General features: G+C 46.4%; 3 protein-coding genes and 1 long non-coding RNA gene across 5 annotated transcripts; 2 read left to right on the forward strand and 2 right to left on the reverse strand.

Moving 5' to 3' along the window:
* Positions 1–1,118: 1,118 nt before the first annotated feature.
* Positions 1,119–7,355, reverse strand: LOC130393992 (uncharacterized). The gene is made up of 3 exons (XR_008897194.1): positions 7,227–7,355; positions 6,072–6,197; positions 1,119–1,872 (listed from the first exon to the last, which is right to left on the reverse strand). It is a non-coding gene; the product is annotated as an uncharacterized LOC130393992 (long non-coding RNA).
* Positions 7,356–13,030: 5,675 nt separating this feature from the next.
* On the forward strand, positions 13,031–15,179 carry cfap144 (cilia and flagella associated protein 144). The gene is made up of 4 exons (XM_056604758.1): positions 13,031–13,242; positions 13,353–13,412; positions 13,670–13,773; positions 14,542–15,179. The coding sequence occupies exons 1-4, from the start codon at positions 13,116–13,118 to the stop codon at positions 14,653–14,655; spliced, it is 405 nt and encodes a 134-aa protein (XP_056460733.1). The 5' UTR covers positions 13,031–13,115; the 3' UTR covers positions 14,656–15,179.
* ebna1bp2 (EBNA1 binding protein 2) lies at positions 14,312–19,274 on the reverse strand. The gene is made up of 9 exons (XM_056604722.1): positions 19,018–19,274; positions 18,800–18,883; positions 18,488–18,657; positions 18,095–18,218; positions 17,682–17,771; positions 16,016–16,091; positions 15,628–15,718; positions 14,946–15,117; positions 14,312–14,865 (listed from the first exon to the last, which is right to left on the reverse strand). The coding sequence occupies exons 1-9, from the start codon at positions 19,138–19,140 to the stop codon at positions 14,818–14,820; spliced, it is 978 nt and encodes a 325-aa protein (XP_056460697.1). The 5' UTR covers positions 19,141–19,274; the 3' UTR covers positions 14,312–14,817.
* A 1,312-nt stretch (positions 19,275–20,586) lies between these two features.
* LOC130393973 (transmembrane protein 125) lies at positions 20,587–26,275 on the forward strand. Of its 2 annotated transcripts, none has more exons than XM_056604748.1 (2): positions 20,587–20,837; positions 23,866–26,275. In XM_056604748.1, exon 2 carries the CDS (start codon positions 24,248–24,250, stop codon positions 24,917–24,919), a length of 672 nt encoding a protein of 223 aa, XP_056460723.1. In that variant the 5' UTR covers positions 20,587–20,837; positions 23,866–24,247; the 3' UTR covers positions 24,920–26,275. The 2 variants fall into 2 exon arrangements, with proteins under 2 accessions (XP_056460723.1, XP_056460724.1); XM_056604749.1 differs by lacking the exon at positions 20,587–20,837 and adding an exon at positions 23,578–23,706.
* Positions 26,276–26,459: the final 184 nt, after the last annotated feature.

Genomic DNA, 26,459 nt, shown 5'->3' on the forward strand with positions numbered 1-26,459 from the left:
ATACAGAGATGCAGCTAAAAAAATCAACTCTGCAATCAATCAGTCTATAGAAAATAAATGACCAATCGGGTTCAAATGTCGGCGATATATGTATATAGTAAATTGTCATACATATTAGCAAATGCCCATACAAAGTTAGTATGGCAAAAAGGAAACAGAAAGTAGCCGGAGTACCGGCAGGAAGCCAGCAGGCTTGTCCGATAGGTCAATAAGTTACGGCCGTAAAATCTGTGGTCTACTCTTATCGTTTATACGCTCATTGAAGGGACACATCCATGGACGTCTCCACGCTGATGCAGAATTGATTTTTAGATAGCAAATCATGTCTGCAGAACCGAAGCTAGGCGGGCCCCAGCACCCCTCACAGGCAAGGATGCAAACCAAGCAAGGCAAGCCTTTCTCTGTGGCTTCTCATGTGCTGCTTCCACTGTCCACCATCAACCAGCTCAGTAAAGCTCTTCAACACACCTCATGCTGTTCATACAAAAGGCCTTCAGGGAGGGAGAGAGTGAAAGATGGGAGTGATCAAACTTAATCGTGTGTGTCAAGACTGTGTTGAGGGAATCGTTGTTTCCCCCACAAAGATAAACTCACCAACTCCCTCTATACCTTCATCCAAGAACATGAAGACGCTCATATTTGTAAACACAATACAGAGGAGAACAAACACAAATCATACCATAAAACCCTGACGGTTTGAACATAAAACTGGTGTATAAATGTACCAGTTTTAACATAGAACACGCCTCCTCCTACACCAGTCAGAAAGATGCATGTGCACAAAGACACATTATAAAAAGATGGCCAAACAAACACACCTCTTGTATAGTACAACCTCAGCTTTTATGGATTTTGAGGCAAACTAAAGGAAACATGAGAGCAGGTCCATGATTCACGGTTTATTTGCCCGAGGTCTATGCTTCCTACTACGAACGCACGCGTGCGCGCGCGCACACGCACACGCACACACACACACACACGCACACACACACACACACACACACACACACACACACACACACACACACACACACACACACACACACAAACACACACACTTTTACAAAGAGAAGCAGCTGCTGTACGGAGGATCAAGCCTTTTATTCCAGAAGATATCATGCAAAAAAAAACTCAGAAGCAGGCGTAGTGACCAAGAGGTCAATGCGCTCCAGGTAATGCAACCCTAAAAGCGCCTTGTGGGAAACTCGTTGGGGGGCTGGGGTGTGTGAAGCCCATTGTAGCGTTGATAAGCATGGCCGTCTATATGCTGTGTATGAAGCTACGCTCACGCCTAGCTAATGTGACTGGTGTTTTTGGGTGTGGAAGGACCTGGACACACACACCTGCTCTGTACAGCCCCGTACACTTTGATGGGGAAAAAGTGGGTTTGCGCATCCCCCCTAACTCTTACCAATTTGATTCAGTGCAATTGAGGTCTGGGCCCTTTTCTAACAGGAAGAGAGTGTGTCATCTTCAATTATAGAGTTTCAGAAGAATGGAGAAGTGAATGAATCAAGAAGAGCAGCGTGCAGTCTTTGTTAGAGTAGGGGACCGACAACACACTCTCCCACTCTCTGCTCTCCACCCTCTAGTCTCTACTCTATTTTTTAAGGGTAAAGTCCCATGCAGTCTGCTGGGAGAAACAGTGCAAGCTTTTCTTCCAGTTGATTAATTTCAATGGTTTGTGTGATGAGTCCGGGATTAAACACGCCTCTGGTACGAAGACAAGCACACTCGATGCCGGAGCGCAGCCTTTGCCCCTAAAACAGGGAATGCTGCGTTGAGAGAGCCAGAAAAGCTTTCTGACGCCGTTGGTTAAAGGCCGTCTGTTCCGATTGGTCCTCCCCTTCCCCTCCTCTGGTCAATACCATCCTGGAACAAGAGTCACTTTAAGTAGTTGCCTTTTTACAAAATAACCTTCCCCCCCTAGGGACATTTAGCCGGGTTATATGTGCTTCAAATTCAGGCACTGATCTCCACCCATCATAAGTGCTTTATTGCATGTTATAAATATATATGAACCCAGTTCTATGTATTTAGAGAACATTCTATTCATGCGGCAGGAACAGAGGCAGTGTGTGCCTCTACTTTTCTTTAGCATCACCAGGTGAACACTGCTGTTCTGATCACTCACATCACTGAACATAAAACACTGTAATATTTAGTAATACAGTGTGTTATAATGTAATAATTAAATATACATGCATTCCAACTCAAAGTTAAATCGACGTAAGCCATGTTTCTTTGAATAAATAAATATGAACTTTGCAAAACCAATGTAATGTGATAAATAAATCAAGGTATATTATGTAACTGGCACGGAGATAAGTGATTTTTATTATTTATTAATTCATTATTACATTGTGCCTAATATTTATCAGCCCCTAAAACCCAGTGTCGGTTTGGCTCAAGCGAATGTTCATGCTGCTTTCTCCGTTGTGTTAGCATTTGCATCGAGGCTCACGTCCTTGTGACAGAGAAAGTGTTGCCGCTGTCCTCTTAGGGAGAACTGGGGACACAGCAGTAGAGGGACGAGTGATGAGTGGAACTCATGTGTAATGAAGCGTTCCTCCGCTGCAGCTGTGAGCTGCCAGATGCTAATTCTCGACCCGCTAGCCTCCTTAGCATTTTGGCTTCTTGTTTAAGTACAGCAAGTCGATGCCAAAAGTGAAAAACCTGGCAGACAAGCAGGGCTGTCCACTGCCAGCAGGCCATCGCAAAATCATTGGACAGAAGCTAAGAGCAAGGCAGGGCTGACCCTATAAACAATTGGCTTGTGCTTTTATTAGATGTATTACAATAAAAACCATTGAACCATCTTTCCATTGTTTTCAGCGTCCAAAGTCGCACTTGGACTTCAAATGTGCTGCCACAAACCAGACGTCCTGGTCGACGGGGCCGAGTGCGCGTTCATTGTAAGCAGAGAACAATCCAGTGAATCAATCGTTCACTTTCATTTCATATGATTCAAAACAAACAACAGCAGCTTCAGCGCCCGCAATGGAAGACTAAACCCAATAGCCTCACCACGCAGAAAAGGTGCATCAAAGCAGAAATTACTTGCATTTTAGCGCCATCACATCCAATTTAATGTTGGATCCATTCATGTTGTTATTTGGCTCGATAACAGTTGAACGTACTTTAATTGCTTGGATTGTAATCCCAGGCTCTGCTGGATCGGTTGCGTTTCGTTGCCATCAGCTGTCGTCGACATCGACTCACAGCTGTTATTCGCTCCACTGGGAGAATCCCAGACGCCTCCTGCAGCGACAGATACGGCCTCATGTATGGTCAGCTGATGGTCGTCGTAGTGTTCACCCCGGAGGACGGATGCTGGTGAACTGTCGTATGGATGCAGAACCTCCTACCACCTACCTCCTACCCCCTCACCTCCTACCACCTACCTCCTACCTCCTATCACCTGACCTCCTACCACCTGACCTCCTACCCCCTCACCTCCTACCACCTCACCTCCTACCACCTCACCTCCTACCCCCTCACCTCCTTTCACCTGACCTCCTACCACCTGACCTCCTACCTCCTCACCTCCTACCACCTCACCTCCTACCTCCTCACCTCCTCACCTCCTACCACCTGACCTCCTACCACCCCACCTCCTACCTCCTCACCTCGTACCTCCTCACCTCGTACTTCCTCACCTCCTACCACCTCACCTCCTACCACCCACCTCCTACCCCCTCACCTCCTACCCCCTCACCTCCTACCCCCTCACCTCCTACCTCCTCACCTCCTACCCCCTCACCTCCTACCTCCTCACCTCCTACCCCCTCACCTCCTACCTCCTCACCTCCTACCACCTCACCTCCTACCTCCTCACCTCGTACTTCCTCACCTCCTACCACCTCACCTCCTACCTCCTCACCTCCTCACCTCCTCACCTCCTACCCCCTCACCTCCTACCTCCTACCTCCTACCTCCTACCTCCTTACTGTGGTCTTGGTGCTGTGTGTTGGACAGGGGTCAGTGGGGAGGATATAGAATATATCCAGAGGTGGGAAGAAGCCAAGTACAAATACTTTTTTTCTGTACTTCAGTACAGTTCTCTGGTATCTGTACTTTACTTCAGAATGTTTTAGCTAATATTTTTCAGACAACTTCATGCTGCCTTCATTTGAACACATATCTCTTTTTTTCTACTTCTAACATTTTCAAACGAGGATTGTTACTTTAGTTTTAAAGCATTTCAAAGGAATAACCGTTTATTTTTTATTTTGCATCATTGCTCCCCCTCTCAACATCAAGACCGATTCAGCCTAAATGGACGAGACCACGACACATCGGAAACAGGATCCCTTCGTGTGTCTATCGGATACCGACATCAACATGATGTGTTTTCAACGCATCAAAGATGTCGGCTGAGGCAATATCAACACAAGAGTGGAAAGCAGAAAGGAGTTGGAACGCAATACAGAGACAAGACGAGAAACGTCAGAAGCAGCCACACTCGAAGCCCAAGTCGGGGGAAAGGTGCACGATAGAAACAAATGTGTTGTCTTGTGCCAGCCTAAAAAGATTTAGGTGATCCTGTAGAGATGAGGGAATTTCTAAAAAGAGTTGAAGGCTTCAGTAGACCCGAAGTGGGCTTTCGTTTTGATCATAATGGGGAAAGGCAAGAATACAAAAACCACCAACTGTATCCACACGTCTGTCCAGCTGTGTATCCCACTGACACACACATCCTGTGTGTGTGTGTGCGTGTGTGTGTGTGTGTCTGTGTGTTTGTCTGCAGGTGTTTGTCCATAATGTGTCTTTGTAAGGTTCATCAGTTTGACTCACCTTAGGGTACCTCCCTGTGTGTGTGTGTGTGTGTGTGTGTGTGTGTGTGTGTGTGTGTGTGTGTGTGTGTGTGTGTGTGTGTGTGTGTGTGTGTGTGTGTGTGTGTGTGTGTGTGTGTGTGTGTGTGTGTGTGTGTGTACCTCTGTGCATTGAACCAGACGTGTTAAAGACCCCACAGCATCAGGACACAGGCAGTAGGGTGTGGAATGTGTTGCGGTTTCTCTTCTTTGTGAAGCTTTATGTAATATGAGCACTGTGATGGTGCTGGAGGAACAGCGAACGGTAGTGGAAGACAACATAACGGGAGCTTCTCCCCCGACACAAGCACATCCGCTCAGGCGTCCGAATGACCCTTCTCATCAGCGGACAGATACTGAACACATCTGCTGTTAAACAACACGTCTGCTGTTAACAGGTGGGCTCCCCGTTGGCTCACCGGCTAGAGTGAGCACCATTACGGCTCAGTCCTGATCTCAGCAACCCACCCCTTCCTGTGTACCTCACTCTATCGTTAAAGCATAATGATGCAAAAATAAATCTTTAAAAAAAACAATTAAAACAGCCACATATTAATACTCGCTAGCACACCAAACAGGTTCCCGGAAGGCAGAGCTCATTAAAACATGCCCCACTGAGTATTGCCACTAAATACACATAACTACCAATAAGGCTCCCCCAGACGAGCCGACACCCAGGGGTGGAGGCAGGGGTAGAATATCATTGGCGCACCCATTACTAATGGTCCAATCAATGCCTAATGTAGCCGTTCAAGCAATTAGCACTGGGACGAATTCAGACGCGATCCTTGCTCGGTGATTCCATTTACATGAATGCACAAAATTGATTCAAAGCAATTAGAGACGGTATCTGCCTGTGGCCGTTCATGCTCTGATGGATTCAACTCCTTACAAAAATGTTCATAAACAATTCAACAATCAACATATCCATCTGAACTACATTCCCTATAAAGATAACACCCACGATCGTGTTCGAAATATAATCCGCTATGTATTAGCAGGATTATAGAATATTATACGAAAATAATCTCCAACGAACATTAACAACTCTTATGAGAGACTCATGACTTCTGGCGATGCGACACACGCGTCTCTGGCAGAGACGAGGGGCTTCAGATGATGCTGAGCCGTGATATACATAAGGAATTAGGGACACTCGTTACGGCGTGTGACAGGTTCTGTGATCCCATAACATCTTCATGCTTGCTCGGAGTAAAGGACAATGCTGATTCTTCCTGTGCACCGGGTTCTACTCACGGCAGCTCTCCTCGTCGCTGTTGTCCGAGCAGTCGTCGTCATCGTCGCACCTCCAGAGACTCGGGACGCACCTCCCGTTGTGACACCGGAACTGGCCCGCCTCACACTGGGACTCCTTATGCGATCCTGGTTTTGGGAAAAGGCATTCGTAAGCAAATGTCAACAGAAACACATGGCCTCGTGATCCAACCTGTATGTGTCTAGTCGGTCCAGTAGGCCTACATCCGAGACCGAGGTTCACCAACACGCTTGCCGATGTCATCTATAATATATATAGATTCATTCTATAGCATCTATTGTTTATTCCACCATAGTTGAGAGCACAGAGTCGAGGGGTCACGACGCGATGTGTGAGGTCAAACACGGCAATCAACGGACCAATTAAAAATGCATATCAACATTTGGCTGTGGTTGCAACGGCTTGTCATTCTTATGCAGGATATCAAGCCGCCACCTGCTGTTTACTCTGCTCTGCTCCCGGAGGGGGCTTGAGGCGGTCTGCCAAGGGGAGAACTCCCTCAGAAACACAATATCAAACAAAGAGGGCATGTGGGCATCCAGCAGTCTGATACCACTGCTCTTACTGGGATCCTACCAGTCCACCGTGTGGTACCACTGCTCCCCATACTGGGATCCTACCAGTAAACCGTTTGGTACCACGGCTACTGGGATCCTACCAGTCCACCGTGTGGTACAACTGCTCCTCATACTGGGATCCTACCACTGCTCCTCATACTGGGATTCCTCCACCGCTCCTCATACTGGGATCCTCCCAGCCCACCGTGTGGTACCACCACGGCTCCTCTCATACTGGGATCCTACCAGTCCACCGTGTGGTACGGCTCAACCAATACTGGGATCCTACCAGCCCACTGTGTGGTACCACGGCTCCTCATACTGGGATCCTACCACCGCTCCTCATACTGGGATCCTCCCAGTATGTGGCTCCTCTCATGTTGATTCCTGTCCCCGTTTTAGCTATTAGAAAACCAGACAACGTGCCAAACCAGGTGGAAGCTGAAAACTGCAAGTGCCAACGGAATTCCAACTCCCATGAACCGAAATCTCGCCTAACGACCCGGGTTGTGCCTCACAAACACACCGGGGTCCCTCTCATTGTCATTCCAGGTTCCCCTCTGTGTGTCCGGTTCTTACCGTCAGCGGCATGAAGCTCCATCACTAACAGATGTAACAGCACCAGCTTCCCCACGTCCGTCCTCATCGTTAAATCCAAAAGCGCTTATCGCTGGATTCATCCGAAAAAGAAAACAAACGAAAGGTATCCTTGACAGCGAGAGCCGTCCGTCTCGATGCGTGTGTGATCCTCTGCTCTGCGCTCTGGCTCGGCGGCGTCTGAACCAGTGACGCCTGTGGGCGGGTTGCAGCCTGCGGTGGTTGAGTAGTGGAACCAGTAGAGGTTCGTATGAGCAGCTACAGCTGTCGTGTGGGAACTTGCGCCTTCAAATTATCATATGGAGTCATGACAAGACAATATCTAAAGGATTGCTTATGTGAGGATATATTTCTTCTCACATTAATCTTAGAACAGGCATATAAAAGTGCATTATTATAACCAACATATCCTTTGAGTGGCAGTGGCAAAGTAAGGTCATATATCAGATCCAGAGAGGGGTAATCACTTTGTGCGTCGGTTAATGTGGGGAAATATGTCTCTCTTCCTTGGCAGAAATGATAGAGGAGAGACAGAACGATCTCTCAGATGCCTATAGGTCTCTAATACATGCCTGTCATACGGAAATATGGTTGCCATGGTATCCACACGGCTTTTTAACCACAGGGTGTTGAGCAGTAAATCAGGTCATGGTGCAAATATTATCGTCACAGAGTCGTGCACATTCTGCTAACCCAGTTTCCATTGGTTTCAGTGACTTTTCCTTATTACATGCCCATTTATACAGGTAACAACATACAGTATAGGCCGACCACAATCCATCAGCTGGTTGAATTAACTGCACAGTGCTGACGGTTCATCTGTTATCTGTCTGCAGGATGCTCTGTTTGGATAAAGGTTTGTCTCCTCTCTCACTTTCAGCACCAGCCACAGAACTTAACCAGCCATTAGCAGAACTTAACCAGCCATTAGCAGAACTTAACCAGCCATTAGCAGAACTTAACCAGCCATTAGCAGAACTTAACCAGCCATTAGCAGAACTTAACCAGCCATTAGCAGAACTTAACCAGCCATTAGCAGAACTTAACCAGCCATTAACATAACTTAACCAGCCATTAACAGAACCAAACCAGCCATGAACAGAACCAAACCAGCCATGAACAGAACTTAACTAGCCATGAACAGAACTTAACCAGCTCACTCGTTATGGCAGAAAGTGACTGATTCAGATCAGCGCTTTGCTCAGGGCGGAGGGATGACTGGAGTGGGTGAGGAGGCTGGAGAACCAGACAGGAACACGGAGGAATGTAGAGAGAGGACAGAGGAGAGAGGAGGAGAAGGGGGAAATAGAAGATCAACAAATATTCATTCTGACAACCTCACATTTTGGTCAATACTTACTCTTGGAGTTACGACTTTGTAACTTGAAACCATTTGTTCAAATACCAGAGAATAATACAAATATTTGTATTTAAAGTCCCAATCTGGTTTCAATTATTCCATATTTCTGAAAACGCCTTTCTGAAGAACGACGTCATTTACTTTATTATGATTATATGCGCTTTAGTAACCAAGACAGAGGTTGCACCTGTTTATGGTGCCAGTTGGGTCAGGCCTCTGTCAGGGAGTCAGAGCAGACTTGAGGCTCTTCCATCCATCCTCCAGCTGCCAGGCCTCCATCAGTCGCTCCGTCCTCAACCTAAGCCTCCCCATACAGGAGGAGCCAGGCTGAGCCGGATGACTGAGCACCACAGAGGGGCTTTAGCTCGCTGTTCATCTGATTAGCAGGGGGGAGATTTAACTAATCACCGCCGTAAGTGTTTTCGTCAGAATCCAAGAGTCACCCTTTTCTTTTACGGTAATAGGTGCCTCTGCATCAGGACCATGATCTCATTAAATCTGGACCGGTGATGGGTCTGTCAGGACGGGCTGGATTACCACCCAATTGGATTAGTGTCAACCAGTCAGATCCTGCCATCGCAATGACATATGAAGTGCCCTTTCCAAGGTAATATTTCCCAATAGTGAATATTGGGACACACAATAGTGAGGGAATGAAGTTAAAGGTCTCTCGCTCAAAGCGCCAGGTGTCTTCTTAGTGTAGTCATCCCCTACATCCCTTTCTGAGCTTCTCTTTGGCCGAGAGGATTTGGTCTGGAGCCACGCTGCGTATACCTGGACTGGTTCCAGCGTCATATCTGAAGGCAGAGCAGAGATGAGCTCTAGAGATTCAGGCTGGCGAGGCGGGGGCCACACAACAAATACATAAATCAATAGTCAGGCTGGTCCCATTCGATACACGACAGTGTATGAGTTCCACGAGAAATAAATGCAGTTCATCCCTACTGTGTCGTACGTACAACACAACCAAACACAGCTTCATCAGAAAAGGAGAAAAATCAATGTTTGTGTCCAGAGGAATGGTTTTTCAGAGGGAGCCTCATCCTGTTTCCGTAGGGAAACCCTGACGTTAAATCACCCTACAGCCGCTGAAGCGTACAGAACACCCAGAGAAAAAGAAGGGTTTGATGTAGCTCATACACGTGTTATTTACCAGGTTTGAAACTCAATATGAACTTAATTAAATGCCGGAGGCTCCTAACAGATGATAGCTTTTAAAAGGGCTGGTGAAGTGTGGTCTGTAATCTCGCCGGAGCAGCTGAACAAGTGTTAGAGTGGTTAATGTAATAATATAAATACAGTGGTTTGGTTGGACCTTCGGGGGCTGGGGGAGGAAATGACAGCTGGGCTGAAAAGAGAGAGAGAGAGAGAGAGAGAGAGAGAGAGAGAGCGAGAGCGAGAGCGAGAGCGAGAGCGAGAGCGAGAGCGAGAAAGAGAGAGAGAGAGAGAGAGAGAGAGAGACCAACCTGCTGATTAGGCTTGCTGTGTGGAAGTGAACCACACCACTATCCAAAGTGGAGCAGGTGTGTGTCTGTGTGCCTGTGTGTAGCGGAAAATAAATAAGAGGGAGGCGAGGGATAAGGATTGATACAGAGACTATTGTGCAGATTAATATTTAATTTATAAGCTGTGTATGTGTGTGTGTGTGTGTGCGTGCTTGCGTGTGTACATGTGTGCGTGCGTGTGTGCTTGCATGTGAACATGTGTGCATGCGTACTTGTGTGCATGTGTACGTGTGTGCGTGTGTGTGTGCCTGCATCAACGGACCTATGATAGAGATGTGGAGGGCAAGATCGTGGAGGAGAGAAGCTCGTTTGGATGACTACAGGTCAGCTCCGCTGTAGGACGGAACAGAGAGGAAGACATGGCGAAGGAAGGAAAGAAAGGAGGGGAAACAAACAGGAACTCAACAGAGGCCGTGAGACCAGCGAACAGATCTGCAGAGAGAGAGAGACACAAAGACACGAGGCAGCAGCGTTGGGTTTAGGTCCGTCTCCGCAGGGGGTTCCATGCCCTTATGATGATACCGCTCACAGACAGCCCCCGGGGGATCAAGCACTAAGCAGATACAGTATGAAGAAGGAAGGCTGTAGCAGAAGGTGAGGGTCTGTGGGATCCCTCCTGTACTCAGTGAGACGGTCGGGGCTCGACCGCCACGCGGGCCGTGAGCCCACAAGAGGCCGTTCAAATAGGTCAAGTAAGGCTTTGGCAGAGCGGCCTTTGTCCCTCTGCCCCATGAATACCTTGAAAAGCAGCTGATCTGTGGGAACGGAACGTGGCACAGTGTGTACTCGTTCACCCAGGGTCAAATGCTGTGTTCCCTTTCTTAACTCATTTTTTTTTTTGTGCGCACTCTGGGAAAGATCTGTTAACCATAGCGAAATGTTGCCAGGACAGTTTTTCTCTGACCATTCACCATACTTTGAACTGTAACACACACACACACACACAAATTAAACTTAAAAAGACTGCTTACCTTCAGTTCATTCAGTCCCAACCCAATGTACCCATAGAGCTACTAGAGCTAGAGAGGTATCCCCTACTAGCCGGAAGTTATCCGGCGTCTATCTTTGTGGTTCTATATTCAGCCAGGGTTTCCTCGCTTGTATGCACTGTATGTATGTTATGATGGATTTGTGTTGAAGTGTGTAGTCATCAGCGTGGAAGAGTGTATTAGTGTGGCAGTGTATGGGGGTTTAAAACGTGTGTGTGTTATGTGTGTGTGTGTGTGTGTGTGTGTGTGTGTGTGTGTGTGTGTGTGTGTGTGTGTGTGTGTGTGTGTGTTGGATGAAGTCCACCATTAGTTCCACAACAATGAAGACACGACACAGCGCACATAAACAGATGTGGAACGAGGCAGCTCCGGAGAACGCTGTCGGCAGAAGAGCCCTCTGTCCCCCGGGATCCACTCACTATGCTCCGGTGCATCGTGTTTTGTTTGTGTCAGCTCACTGTTATAAAACATGTCACATTTAACAAAATTGTATTTTTTTCATTGAAAAACTTTGTAATGTACATAGAAAAAGTATTTTATCAGTGGAGGTGGTTCAAGGTGTGTATATTTATGTATTTCTTTTGTGCCAAATAAATTGACAACTCATCATAAGCAAACGTTAAACAGAAAAATCCAAACAATCAGATCCGCTATGCTATATTATAACATAAAGAAGTAAATCAAGACTTTCTTACTACAGTCTCTAGAGACTAGAGGTCCACAGAAATAACTATTTTCAGTAGGTGCTAGCAAGACTTTTTAATGCAAGCTTTCTCTGTAGAGAGAATGACACTGATACTGGCTGACCCACAGAACCCCTCCTGCTACACACGCTGGTGGAAGACCCAGAGGGCGGTCAGCCCCACGGATCAACCAAGAGAGTCCTCCGGTTGGTGGACCATGAAACCTTCTACTGAAACCCGTCCAGGGAGGGTGTACAGCAGAGGAAGAGCGGCACTAATCCCTGCGGAACGACAATCTTCACCCAACGTTACTCATCGCTTACCCATATCCCCCATGATGCACTGCAGTACAGGCTCACAGGGTGCGGACAGGAGAGCCTGAGGAAACGCTTTAGTCAAGCAGGAAGTTAAGTGATGCTGACCACAGGTTGCCTGCAGGGCAGAAGAAGCTTTTCTGAGCTGTGAGAATGGCCAGAGAGGTGATGGACAGCATCACCACAGCATTGAAGATGAGCCGGGAGGGGGGGGGGGGGGGGGTTGCGGGGGGGGAAGAAGGCAATCGAAAGAAAAGAGAAACCTTTTAGGATCGCAGCCACCAGAGGCGTCTTGCTGTGCACTGACTGGTTCCCCTGCTGAGGTGCAGGCCTGTAGGGCTGGCAGGGGGGTTACAGCTGACACTTAACCATGCTCCATCACCGACACACAGGATGGTGCAGGGAGCACAGACTGAAGACTGTAGAGGAGACCGAACAAAGAGCATTAAACAAAACCTCTTTATCATTCATCCCATAAAGAGACCCTTCTTATTCAGTCATCAATAAACCAGGGGAAAGGGAAGGAAAAGACAGACTGGCAAGAGGCTCATTTTGAGTTGAAAAGTTGTGTGGGTGAAAGGGCTCGGATAAAAACATTTTTAAAACTGTCTTCAACACATACGATTTTAGGAAATGTAACGGTGGGATCGGTATGAGGTCAGACTAGATAATTACGGCAAGAGAAAAGTTGCAAAATGTGATACATATATGTATCACATTTTGATGTCAATCAAAAAGGTTATAACCTTTTTGGGGAATTTCTGCTATATTCATTGCATTGTACGTTTTGAAATTGTGCAAATAAACCTTTGTCAAAGTATGTGAGCTTTGGAATTTTTCTATAATTAATTGACCAATGTCAAATCCATGGCTGGTTCAGATCAACGGTGGTTCCACAGCGCCACCGTGTGGTTGGCCGCAGTATCACAAGGCAATGTTTTCGGTTGTCATGGTGAGCATGTAGCCTACTTCCCAGTGCGTTTATTCCCAGTGAGGTGCGGATTTTCTTGAGGTGCTAAAATGTCCAAACCAGAGAAGACACCCCTGGATGTCGTCCACCAAAACGCAATTCATGTTGAAACCATCCAGAAAGAACAAAGAACCCAGAAACTCTACACGGAGTTCAACATCAATCCATACAAGAAGCGTGAGTGCATGGCCTTGTTTATTATGTATTTAAGTGAATGTCCCATTAAAACTACATGAAACTAAACCCAATAAGGCTTAATTCATGTAGTTACCGTTTCCTTCATGTAGTCCATGTTCTGACGGACAAGCCGACGGTCGGCGGTGAGGAGATGGAGGCGGTGGAGGATCGTGAGTACAGCTCGACCAAAACATGACGTTATCCCCACAATATAGGCTATTTCTAAATAGATTATGTGGTTATAAAATAAGTTACAGAGGCCGACTCCAATTCTGAAAAAAAATCATGCATAAACCCAGGTTGTTTTGAGTTGCGTCTCCAGGGATCTTCCGATCATGTCAAATAATGTGGATTGGTTTAAAGATCCAATTTCATGCTTTTTTTTTTAGGGTTATTCATTTCATTGACGGAAGATTCCTTTACACAGATTCCTTCATACAAGCCCATCATCACGCCTGGCTGGAGCCGACCAGGAAGTACCCCCACCCCCAGACGGAGAGCCAGGAGATCGGCTGGTTCTCCAAACCACTGGTAAACACATTAGCCATTAATCTCCAAACCACTGGTAAACAGCCATTCATCTCCAAACCAGTGGTGGTAAACACAATTTCAGCCATTCATCTCCAAACCACTGGTAAATATCAGCCATTCATCTCCAAACCACTGGTTAACAGCCATTAATCTCCAAATCAGTGGTAAACAGCCATTCATCTCCAAATCAGTGGTAAACACATCCGGCATTCATCACCAAACCACTGGTAAACAGCCATTCATCTCCTAACCAGTGGTAAACAGCCATTCATCTCCAAACCAGTGGTAAACAGCCATTCATCTCCAAACCACTGGTAAACACAGCATCAGCCATTCATCTCCAAACCAGTGGTAAACAGCCATTCATCTCCAAACCACTGGTAAACAGCCATTCATCTCCAAACCAGTGGTAAACAGCCATTCATCTCCAAACCACAGCATCAGCCATTCATCGCCAAACCACTGGTAAACACAGGATCAGCCAATCATCTCCAAACCACTGCTTAACGCAAGCATTCATCTCCAAACCACTGGTAAACAGCCATTCAGCTCGGATTGCTTACACCTTGTTTATTTTAAGATGTAGTTTATTCATCTTCATAAAGTAAATATCAAACAACTTTAAGTACAGTAGAACTCCAAAGTGGTGCACCGAAGAGGGGAACTAGCATTGCAATAGCGAGAAAAGTTATTCAAATTACAACTGATAATTCCCTTCTATTCTGCCTTGTCAGAAGTGTTGATTTTCTCCTTCCTCCTTCTGCCCAGATCGTCTCAGACCGCAGCGACCGGAGACTGAGCTTCCCTCGTCAGAACACAGAGATCACCAAGTACATGGACGCTGCCTGGCGCCTCAAGGAACAAACTCGCAACCTCAGCTGATCGGCCTGAACACAAGTTGAACATCCACAGCCTTGTACGTACTTGCATAGTACAAATAGCTGATTAAAAAGAAGTTATAATAAGATGGTGCCTATTTCATGCAACATCAATACAGGCAAAGACACATATATACATACAATGTTTTATCAAAAATGTTCTTGTTTATTTGTTGGACTTCATCTTCTTGCGCACAGATTTTCCTGGCCGCTTCTGAAAGCATAAGAGATAAGGTGTTTAGAGGAACGCCCGTACAACAGGTGAACTACAGGTGGTGCAGTGGTTGGACCTACATTCTGCGCTCCTTTGCCGCCCTTCTTGCCGCCCTTGCCGCCCTTCCCGTGCGCTGTCTTGGACCGGAACGTCGACACGTCGTTGTGGCTCTCCTTTGTGTTCCACTTCTTTCCGCTCTTTTTGCCGCCGAAGCCGAAGCGGTCGTCTTTGGATTTCCTCTTGGCGTTGGGGCTGGAGAGACGACAGAAGAGCGGTCATTAGGATTCTCCTTCGATGATGTAATAATAGCGGACAGGAAACCAAAGCTCAGGCCCACAGAACACCATCCGTCTAGAAGGAGGGCTGTACGTCCGACCACAATGCTGTACACATCTGTCACAGATGTGATATCGTCATGGAATCCCAAAGGTCGTAGACTTCGGTTACACGTCATTTCAAGATTATCCGATAACTGATTTAAAACAAACCCTAGATTCAATCACAAGTCATATTGAATAAAACGAGGGTAACCAAGGCCATATAAACCAGTAGAACATATGTTTTTAAATATTGTGAAAGCCAGCAATTCTTAAACAATGTAAAAGAAACAACAACTTTCCGTTAAATAACGAGAGAGACATATCGAAGTAGCCAGAATGTCTGGTGTAGAACAAGGTATTTGGCGGTTGAACCTCAATGTTCACCCTGAAGAGGGCGGTAGTCACGCAAGCGAACGGCAGTAATGTGAGCAGGCTCTCCTACCCTCTCTTGGCCGCGTCGCCCTTGGTCTTCTGGCTAGCTGCTGCAGGTCCCTTCTGGTCTCCATCCAAGAAGTCCAATTTGTCGGTCATACCTTGAAAAAAAACAGAAGTCATAACTTCAATAACACTCGAATGAAATTGTTGGTTTTAAATAAGTTTCATATATATATATATATATATATATATATATATATAGTACTAAAATCTTTAGGAGCCATCCAACTGTTGCCCAACAAGTTTCTACAATATCCTCTGGGAATGACTACAAATACACTCTAAAAAGAGTCCAAACTAAACACTAGTTTATGCATTTCTGTCAAGTTAAGAATAACTTGCATCTAAAGCAGTGCGTAGCGATCCCAAGAGCCATGGCCTCTAGGCCTCCTTACCCTTCTGGTACTTCTTCACTGCGTTCATCATGTCCTTCTTCTCCTTCTGCCTCTTCTGGATCACCTCCACTTGGACCTGAAACACGTTCACCGGTCAACCGTCACCATCATGAGCCAACAACACTGTGATCCTCTAATAATCCGCTCCCAGGGGAACTGTTAACGTGAGCGCCAGGGTGAAGGGCCGTTTACATTTATCTGGTAGGACCATTTGTGTCTTGAGGAACACAATACTGCATGCTAAGGTATTTAGTTTGAGACTGAAAAGATGGATACATTTTAGGGGTCGCCCGATTATCGTCCGGTTAATGGCGTCGATATTCTGCATTTTGACGCATATCGGCATCAGCATTTTTTTTTTATCCGACGGCCGATAAGAGATCATTTTAAAACTGCGTTATTTTGGCTCTGATGCAGCCGCGCCTCTCTGTCTGCTGTCTCCAGCATTGTCCCACGCAGAGCACCATCTGATTGGTTACACGCAGATCCACGACGGGTAACAGCCAATCAGCAGTGAAAGCTGTGCATGCAGTGCTCACACGGAGAGGAGAAAAGGTTTTGTCTGGTTTGGTTTCGAGGTAAGATAAGGCAGCAGACTCTCGTGAAATTGTAATAAACATCCCAGTCCTCTACAACTACAAGTAACATTACTGTGAGCCGGTTAACGTTATCGAAACATAAGCGCCAGCTCTGCTCGCAGTCCGTTAATCACTCGAAACAAGGTGGCTGATAATATTGATATGGAAATAGTCTGTGATAGTAGAAGTCTGTGTGTGAGGGAGAGAGTAAAAACCTAATAAACTCAATTCAGTCCAGCTTTTAGTGTAACGTTAGCCCAGCGGTCCGCTTTCTCCTTCTCTGGCTCTAGACGCTCAGCAGACTGTAGCAAAACTCTACAACTCACGACTACTAACGTTACTGTGAGGCCCAATACGTTAGCAGCAGCTGTCTGTTCCTATGATTAACACTGATTATTACAGTGAAGATGCTGTAGACTGTTTAGTGTTTTTAAACGGTTTAATCACTTGAAACGAGGTTGCTGATAATATTGATAGGGAAATAGTCAGTGATAAAAGTAAGAAGTGTGTGTGTGAGAGAGTAAAATTCAGTTAGTTTTATTACAGGGAAGCACGATGAGGGGATGGCTAGAGAATAGTGTGTGTGTGTGTGTGTGTGTGTGTGTGTGTGTGTGTGTGTGTGTGTGTGTGTGTCATGAGAAACTGACAGCAAAGCCCCCGTCTGTCTGAGAGAAAACTGTCTGGCAATAATGGCGGTTTAACTGGGGAACTATTTATTTATTTAAATTTTCCAGTTGTAAAAGATTAACATATCAGTTCAGGAAAATTTTAGGGAGCCATTTATTTGTTTAAATTGTGTCATGTTGCAAATCTGATAAGCTGTTGTGTTTATTAAACATATGCTTAAAGGCATTTAAATTAAATTAAGTGTTGGCGTTCGTATTCAAAGTTTTGACGCCAATATTTTCCCTTTTTCTGTAAATTAATATCGGCTCCAAATATCGGTTATCGGCCCCCTTGACCACTAATAATCGGTATCGGCCCTGAAAAAACCATATCGGTCTATCTCTAATACATTTGGCCATAGATGTTATTGTACATTTTAAAACCAAGCTCAAACACACAAACCAGAACATATAAGCACCAACCTTTTTGCCAAACTTCCTCTGCTCACGAAGCTTCTTGGCCTTCTCTGACTTCTCCAGTATGGCTTGTTTTGAAATGAGTTTCTTTCTGATCTAAATAAAACCAAACACAAAATAATGTCACAAAAATTAGAAGAATGGCCAAGCATTCACACCAAGGCAGCTTTGACCTCAACATTCACCCCTCGGCAGAGAAATCGGAATCCCGATATTGACAAAATATGCAATGCAATGTTTCATATATATTACATTATCGATTATTAAGATATCTTTAAACATTTTTTCAGTTTATTTCAACTGACAGTCACATTGGTCAAGAACACAGTAAATAAATAAAGGTGAGTAACCTGCCCACCATCGTCATGAAAAAATTAAATACTCCAAAGTCAGTTTTTCCTCTGACAAACGGATCTCACCTTCGTCATCTGCTGGTCTGACTTGGCCATCTCTGCAAAGTAGTCCCCTGGTCTCTTGGTGAAGATGTTGAGCTTCTTGAGGCGGGGAAGTGCTTCTAGAACGCTGGCTTGGGCCTGGCGGTAACTACAACAAACCAATGTGGAATTAATAGTTAATTTACATGAAGAGCATACACAGCAAGAAGGTGACAGAGTAAACATGCAAGTTCGTCCAGACGCTGTTTTTTTTTAGAGTATCTACATTTATGCACACACACACGCATACACAGTTGTGATTTGTCGGTCTCTCGTAAGTGTTTTGGTAACGTAATTGTATCCAACACCAAGAATCGAACTAAGTATCGATCTTGCTTGATTGAAAGGAGAGAGGCACAGCCATTTAAAGACACTTACAAGAACATCTCTCTCTGGAAATCATCGTCTGCGTTCACGGTTCCGTCCGCCGCGGGGAGCTTTCCTTCAGCCCGGGCCAGGATGTCTTCGGCCGGCAGGTTGGTGAGGTCCAACCTCTCCACCCAGGGCAGGCTCTTGGAGAGCTCCGCCAGACACTGCCTGATGCCCTCCTGCACGGTTGACAACGACATACGAGTTAATGTGGCTCAAATAAGACAATCCTACGTTATGGTAATTAACCATGTTATTATACAGTTTAATACCGCTATTATCAAATGTCACGAAACCACAACAATGTGGTCCTTGACTCACCACGTTGTTGACGCAGGTTTTGCTCTTCGTTGTGAGGACGTTCATCCCCGGCTTCAGAAGCCCCTTGGCAAAGGCATCTTGCAGCTGTATGGTGAATAAACCACAGCTTTATACGGATAAACCACAGATGTATAATGATAAACAACAGCCTTCTAATGAATAAACTGCTTTATAAGGATAATGCCCACGCCTTGCAGCACATTGAGTCTCCTCCGTACCTCAGAGTCTGATAGCTCACTGTCTTCCTCCTCGGAATCGGTGCCGAGCTGTTCGTCCTCCTCCAGGTCTTCCATGTCCTCCTCCAGGTCCTCCATATCCTCTATGCTGGTTTCGAGAGTCATAGAGTCAGAGTATAACTTTAATATTCCACCTTACAGGTGCAAACTTGCCGGGCTACTGGGACGCTGATTCCTCAACAGTCAACGCGTGGGGATGTGAATGTGGCGTGGGCAGGAAGTGACGCAGAGGCCTACTTTGAAGTCCCGCCGGCGAAAAACATGAGGACTCACTAAGGTTCCGGATTCAACAACCGCTAAGTTGGTTAATGTGGAGTAGGCCTAGGCCTACATCAAATTGTTACGTTATAATAAAGCGCTCGATGTATAAAACACGAACGTATTCATATTTGTTCAGTCTTGTATCAACTTGGAATAACCAATATGCTAAAAGTACTGTTTATCTAATAAAAAACTAATTTTTTCACTCCTTTTCCGCAAGCGTTTGGTTTTATGTGCATGGACTGTGGACCTCCTCAGCCAATCACTGGGTGTGTGTGTGTGTGTGTGTGTGTGTGTGTGTGTGTGTGTGTGTGTGTGTGTGTGTGTGTGTGTGTGTGTGTGTGTGTGTGTGTGTGTGTGCGCGTGCGTGCGTGCGTGCGTGTGTGTGCATATGTCCAACAGAAGATTTAAGACAATCACATGGCTTTTACCCCAATCCACAAAATGATATCCCCGTAAATATTTCACAATCAATAATTACATTTTTTTCTTTTAAAATTATATACACAGTCACTTTTACACATTGTACCTCGCATGTCTCTTCTGAATGGTTCGATTTTGTTTTTGTTTCTGCTGATCAGAGGAAAATAACAGTTCTGTAAAACATGCCGAATAAAGTTTGTACCCGAGGTGACCATTCACATTACGGGTAGCCTACCACAGTCCACAAAAAAATTAAATGATAGCTACACTCACTTTCAGAACAGAACACAAACTAGTCTATACGCATTTATGGATCTGGTGTTTTGGCCAATATTAACGGCAGCTGATGATGATATTGTTAAATTTGGCTGCGTACATAGCTTACACCTCTAGAGGGCGAGATGCAGTTTAAGTATTGCCTTCTCCGTTTCTTGTAGCAAGGTATCAGGGTGTGGGTGTGGGAACCTGAATATAACACACAGGGAGCAATGACATGCATTAATCTATGTCAGGGCCCTTTAAATATTCACTAAGCTTAGCCCACCATACCCCAAGGAACTGTCAAACTGTGATACGGGACACTATTGTCGCTGCAGCTACACCTGCACTCAAAGAGGAAAGTCCGGCCGAGAGAGAGAGAGAGAGAGAGAGAGAGAGAGAGAGAGAGAGAGAGAGAGAGAGAGAGAGAGAGAGAGAGAGAGAGAGAGAGAGAGAGAGAGAGAGAGAGAGAGAGAGAGAGAGAGAGAGAGAGAGAGAGAGAGAGAGAGAGAGAGAGAGAGAGAGAGAGAGAGAGAGAGAGAGAGAGAGAGAGAGAGAGAGAGAGAGAGAGCGCGCATTTGGCCACTTTACACCGGAGTATATGTAGAGGACATCACGCCGTGTTTGTGGTAGAGACTACATCTGGTATCAGGATCGGGTAGGCCTATGAGGACTGAGACCGGCTATCGGGACTAAGACTGGGTATCAGGACGAAGACCGGGTATCGGACAAAGACCGGGTATCAAGAAATAGATCGGGTATCAGCACTAAGATGGGTCTGGCAGCAGAGAGGAATAAGAAGAATAAAAAGAGATCGCACGCATGACAGGAGCTGCGGTTCCATGAAAGGACGCGCACAGGTAAGGTCCGCCTGTGACATCGGATCCAGTGGATAAGAGGACCAACAGCAGAGTGGTTTATTACTATTGCAACTATTGCAAATGCATCATCAAACAGCACATGTCTTGCCCGGGATGAAAGGTGGCGACTACTGATATTTCTTCCTCTTTTAAAAGCGGACTTCAAATAGTCCTGGCTTACTATTTGCTTCAATGGCGTCGTTTAGTTTTTTAGGTTTAAATCATCAACCGTCTCGTGAAGATGACTTTAAGCAGTCTCCCTTGCAAAAGCCTTGAAACATTACCCACAAAATGACTACTGTTACTTTCTCTGACACGATTCATTGTTCACATTCTCTGTATAATTTGTAACTTCAATGTTGTTATTGTAAAGCTAAGAATAAAATAAATTGAATCCTATTAGATCACTCTCATTAACTCATTTGTAGTAATATGCGGTTGAGAGCCAATGTTTGACACATTCGATTATTCCAAAGAATATTCGATTATACATTTTAATTATAATAGGTATAATAAGTTATTTTTTGTGCATGAAACAGATTGTTTTCATTCTAAACCAAGGAAGTACAACTTGCTGACAATAAATCACACCTAAACCTTTGCACCCAAACGCGGTCCAAGATAAAGAGACTTTCTAGTGCTGACAAGTTATTATCTAGTTACTAATTAGGCTGTGTTCAATGAATATTCTGGTGCTATCATAGTTTGGTCTCGATAAAATGCCGTTGTTTTATTAATATTATTATTTAGTATACAATGACCAGCAACAAACTTGTGTTGAACTGTTGTATTTAAGCGCCCCTAGTTCGCCACCAGGTGTGAGTGTGATCAGCTGGGACATGCCGGTTCAGAATCAGCCCGCAGCATTTTCATTGAAACTTTGCACGTTGTATAAACCATCTTTTGTTTTCTCATGAACATTTGCAGTGCGCCATGCGTTCAAAGCCATGTGTCTTAATTGGACCTTAAGTGGGTCATGTTCCCACGAGACCGTTCTCCCAGTACTGCTAAAAGCCCCTTCCCACCCATTACATTAAACAGAACAACAATACCAAGAATGGAATCCACTGACTTCCTCCACACAGCCCTCGTGATATTAGAGTTCGTTTTTTATTTTGTTCAGTTCCTCTTATTCCCCCCCCCCCCCCCCCCAGACTCTCTCACAGGGATTCAAGCTGTCAGAACAGGCACTAACCGGTCCATCCGCATAATTAACCTGCTTTCCTCAACCTCCTCTCTCCAGGCCTGTATGTTCTATTCCTGCTACTGTGTCGGCCATATGGCCAACTCTGGAGCAGGCTTGATCCCTGCTCGTCGGGTTTGCCCGTACCCACAACTTCGCCTGGAGTAAGCGCCCCCTTTTGATGACGAGGCAGCTACCTATTCATCCCCTTAGCCTTCTTTCTTCTCTCCAAGCTCTCGTTCCTCTTTCCTCCATTCTGCTGCCTTTCTCCCTCCCTCCGGCCCAATCACCCCGCTCACACTGTCCAGTTACCTGCTCTGTCCCCTCTCTCCCTCTCTGTGGCTCTGTCTCCTCTCCCTCTCTCTGTCTTCTCTCCCTCTCTCTGTAGCTCTGTCTCCTCTCCCTCTCTCTGTTTCCTCTCTCTGTAGCTCTGTCTCCTCTCCCTCTCTCTGTCTTCTCTCCCTCTCTCTGTAGCTCTGTCTCCTCTTCCTCTCTCTGTAGCTCTGTCTCCTCTCCCTCTCTCTGTCTTCTCTCCCTCTCTCTGTAGCTCTGTCTCCTCTCCCTCTCTCTGTCTTCTCTCCCTCTCTCTGTAGCTCTGTCTCCTCATCCTCTCTCTGTATCCTCTCTCTGTAGCTCTGTCTCCTCTCCCTCTCTCTGTCTCCCTCTCTCTGTAGCTCTGTCTCCTCTCTCCCGCTCTCTGTGGCTCTGTCTCCTCTCCCTCTCCCTCTCCCTCTCTCTGTCTCCTCTCCCTCTCCCTCTCTCTGTATCCTCTCTCTCTGTCGCTCTGTATCCTCTCTCTCTCTGTAGCTCTGTCTCCTCTCCCCCTGCCCCCCCCCCCCCCCCTCCCCCCCACGGTGCTTGGCACCAGCGTCAGTCACACGGACAGACCGAGCTCGCAGTGAGCCATCTCCCCCCAGCGGAGACGACACAGGAAGCCTGACCCAGGGTGGGGTGGAAGAGACACAATCACCTCGTCACCATGGCAACACTTCCTTCAGTGTCCCTTCGATTCCCGCCCAGCTCAGAGGCTTTCAGAGAAACATACAGTATGCAAAGCAGAACCAGTTAGTGCCCATGTATCACGCTCTCAAGGCAAACCACACCACATGGTCGTATAGATTAAAGACACAAAGGAGTCCTGTCTGTTCCCCAAAATAAAACAGATTCAGTAGTTTAGGTCAAATGTTTCTTCAAATGTTGTTTTCCTCCTGTTGTTCCGTGCACACATTGAAACACACACACACACACACACACACACACACACACACACACACACACACACACACACACACACACACACACACACACACACACACACACACACACACACACACACACACACACACACACACACACACACACACACACACACACACACACACACACACACACACACACACACACACACACACACACACACACACAGCACCATAGTGACACCAGGCCTCTACCCAGCTGGGATTAATTAGTGACTTAACAACACAGCACACGTGTCACACACCCGCAAACACATCTTTAGATACCTTTAACCAGCAAACGGCGACTAAAACACACAATTAAACGCTAGACACCGTTCAAAAGTGGTTTTCCTTTTCGGCAACATGTTTTCAAAGTGCAATCCTTGTTCCGTTGTTAAATATGATGTGTACTCGATACGTGTTAGCCCAGGCTGTGTTTTGTCTGCAGGTTTGTGTACCCCCCCACGCACATCGCTGACTTTGATGGTAACAAGTCTCTGACAGGGTTTGGAAAACCGCCACCGGAGGCTTAACCCTCAAGGTGAAGGTCTGTGTTCATGGGAATCTGTTGTTTGTCCTGAATGCAGTTTTCTCTTCTGTTGTCTAGGGGACCGCTGCCATTCTGGGACCCGGCAGCTTTTCCAGTGAGATGGCAGCGGGTCAGCTCAGACCGCTGGGAATTTCTTTGTCGAATTGCACAAATCGACAAAAAGTGACATGATACAATTTACTCCATAAAACACATTTTTTTTGCTCTATTGGATGGATATTAATGTATTTTATAAAATACAAAGCATCTTAAGTGCACATTGAAAGCAATACAGCTTTCCATCCAGTTCTGGTTCGGTCTCCTGACACCTTCGGGAATATTCTTGTGCCGACCGTCTGCTGGGGTCCAGCTGTGGCCAGGCGCTTCCCAGACGCCTCCTCATCCCCGGGACCCCCGGGTGGGTCGTGTCCCCCTCGGCGTGGCGCGGAGGCGCACTACCATGCCCGAGCTCGAGCACCTCCCCCCCACCGGGGGCGCCCTCGGAAGCCCCGACCCCGCCCGGATCCAGCGGGGCCTCCTGGAGGAGCAGGTGGAGCTGTGGTGGTTCCGGGACCCGGGCAAGTCCGCGCTGTGCTACTGCGTGGCCGTGCTGCTGGTCCTGGGCTGCGGCCTGGGCGGCGTGGGGCTGCTCTCCACCACCACCAGCGCCTCCAGCGAGTGGCGGCTGGGCGCCGGCACCTCGCTCTGCCTGCTGGCGCTGGGCGTGCTGCTGAAGCAGCTGCTCAGCTCCGCCGTGCAGGACATGAACTGCGTGCGCAGCCGGCGCCGGATCGACGTGCTGAAGAGCGGCGGCCTGTCGGACCTCGTGGTGGTGCTGGTGGCCGGCTCGGCCATGCTGCTGTGCGGCGCGGCGCTGCTGCACCTCGCCCTGGTCGACCACATGCCCAAGCCGGGCCAGGCCCTCCACGACATGTACGTCTCCGGCGTGGTGCTGCTGGCGGCCGGCGGGGCGGCCGTGGTTGGCGCGGGGTTGTACTCGGCGGCCGTGGTCCTCCTGGAGAGGACCAGGATGGGCCGGAGGCTGGTGGACCGGCTCACCAGCATCTTCACCGTCTCGGGACAAATGGAGAGGCGCCGGGAGACAACCTCCAGCCTCGCTAACCTCATATGAGCCACGCTCCGCCTTCAGGCTCCGGAGGGCCGACGGGGACGTCACCCCAGCAGCCAGCGTGGTTCATTACTGCTCAGCTGCGAGGTCTCTGGAGGGGTGATGAATGGAGTCTGAGACGGTAATCTGCTCCTCCCAGCTCCTGTCTCGATTATGAGACCTGATCCAGACAGACCTGAGAGCGGGAGGGGGGTTCTGGGACCAGCGGGGTTCACAAACACCACCTGACCTGATGGGAGGGTAGAGGCACTAACAGACTGCATAAGGGTTTAATAATTCAGAAGAGACAATCCTTCAGCCGTCCTCCTTAGAGGATATAACAGGGAGATTAGGCTGACCTGGTTTATTAAGGTTGCATGGAGATATTTCTCACCACCTGTGTTGCACAAAAATGAAAACTCTTGGTATCATTTCATGCAAGTCACCAGGGCTCCATGTGCAGAGATTCTCTCCCTCTGTCCCATTGGTCGAGGCTCTCTGCGTTGATTACCTCAACCGACGAAGCTGCTGAGTCCACAAACCAAGTTGGTTAGCCCAAGTGGCCTTGAGCAGAAGCATCGACACCTAACTGCGTGAGTGGAGGTTACTATGCAACGTTTATCTTAAGGAACAGCTTTAATGTTATATTTAATCAATTTGCAATTATTCTTTTTATGTATTTTTCTGTAAGTGCCGTTTTATTTTCAACCCAGAATGTTTGGATTCTTAATTACCTGGGGCCTTATGAGACTCTTACAAATCAAAGAATAGTAGAGTTGACGTTATGTGAGGACAAATATCTCAGTGACCATTGAAAGATAGAATGAATACAGATGTTGGATGTTCTTTACAGCCATAAAGACACTTCTGAATGTCAGCAGAATAAAATCTAAAGCATACGGATTGAATTGAAGTGCAAAAACAAAAGCACATGAAGTAGGAATGTACCTTATTTAAGAATTTAGCAATTCATTTTAAGTGGGATTGGACAATTATAGAATAACCTAAATTTGATGTTAATTTATGAAAGAGGTGATTCGTTTTTATTGCATTATGTTCATTTAATTTAAATTTGTATACACATGTTACTTTAGTTTGTTTAAACTTCCATAACAGAAGGTTGTGTGAGAGATCATTTGCTTTATTTTGCGATACTAACTTTAGTATGTATCATGTGAATAATGCAGAAATGAGGAACCTGCTTTATGAACTCTTTGATCATGATCAGACTGTTAAACTCTGAATTATTGATTGCATTGCTGGTTGTGAATGCGTTGGAACAGGGTAGTATTAACACTGTGCCCACCAACATTAAAGTTCCCCAGGATGAAATGTTCTTACATTTCTTAATGTTCTTCAACTTACAACTTCAATACAAATGCACACTTTAAACTATTCAATGCATCAACAGTCAATTGCTTTTATATAACAACTTATGATTAACAGTAACAGTATGAAAACACTTCAGTATCAGCATAATCTGTCAAAATACACAACAAACCGATCTGACAACAGCTTCCACTGCTGCAGAAATGAAAGGCCCAGGTTTGACTCAAGCTGTGAT

The sequence above is a fragment of the Gadus chalcogrammus genome, chromosome 12, assembly GCF_026213295.1.
Source record: "Gadus chalcogrammus isolate NIFS_2021 chromosome 12, NIFS_Gcha_1.0, whole genome shotgun sequence".
Classification (NCBI taxonomy): Eukaryota; Metazoa; Chordata; class Actinopteri; order Gadiformes; family Gadidae; genus Gadus; species Gadus chalcogrammus.

Coding starts and splice junctions, on each gene's coding strand:
- cfap144 (XM_056604758.1), top strand. CDS start 13,116: ATGTCCAAACCAGAGAAGACACCCCTGGATGTCGTCCACCAAAACGCA. Junction 13,243..13,352: donor CATCAATCCATACAAGAAGC/GTGAGTGCATGG, acceptor TCCTTCATGTAG/TCCATGTTCTGACGGACAAG. Junction 13,774..14,541: donor GCTGGTTCTCCAAACCACTG/GTAAACACATTA, acceptor CCTTCTGCCCAG/ATCGTCTCAGACCGCAGCGA.
- ebna1bp2 (XM_056604722.1), bottom strand. CDS start 19,140: ATGACTCTCGAAACCAGCATAGAGGATATGGAGGACCTGGAGGAGGAC. Junction 18,219..18,487: donor TTCCAGAGAGAGATGTTCTT/GTAAGTGTCTTT, acceptor GGTTTGTTGTAG/TTACCGCCAGGCCCAAGCCA. Junction 14,866..14,945: donor GCGGCAAAGGAGCGCAGAAT/GTAGGTCCAACC, acceptor TTATGCTTTCAG/AAGCGGCCAGGAAAATCTGT.
- LOC130393973 (XM_056604748.1), top strand. CDS start 24,248: ATGCCCGAGCTCGAGCACCTCCCCCCCACCGGGGGCGCCCTCGGAAGC.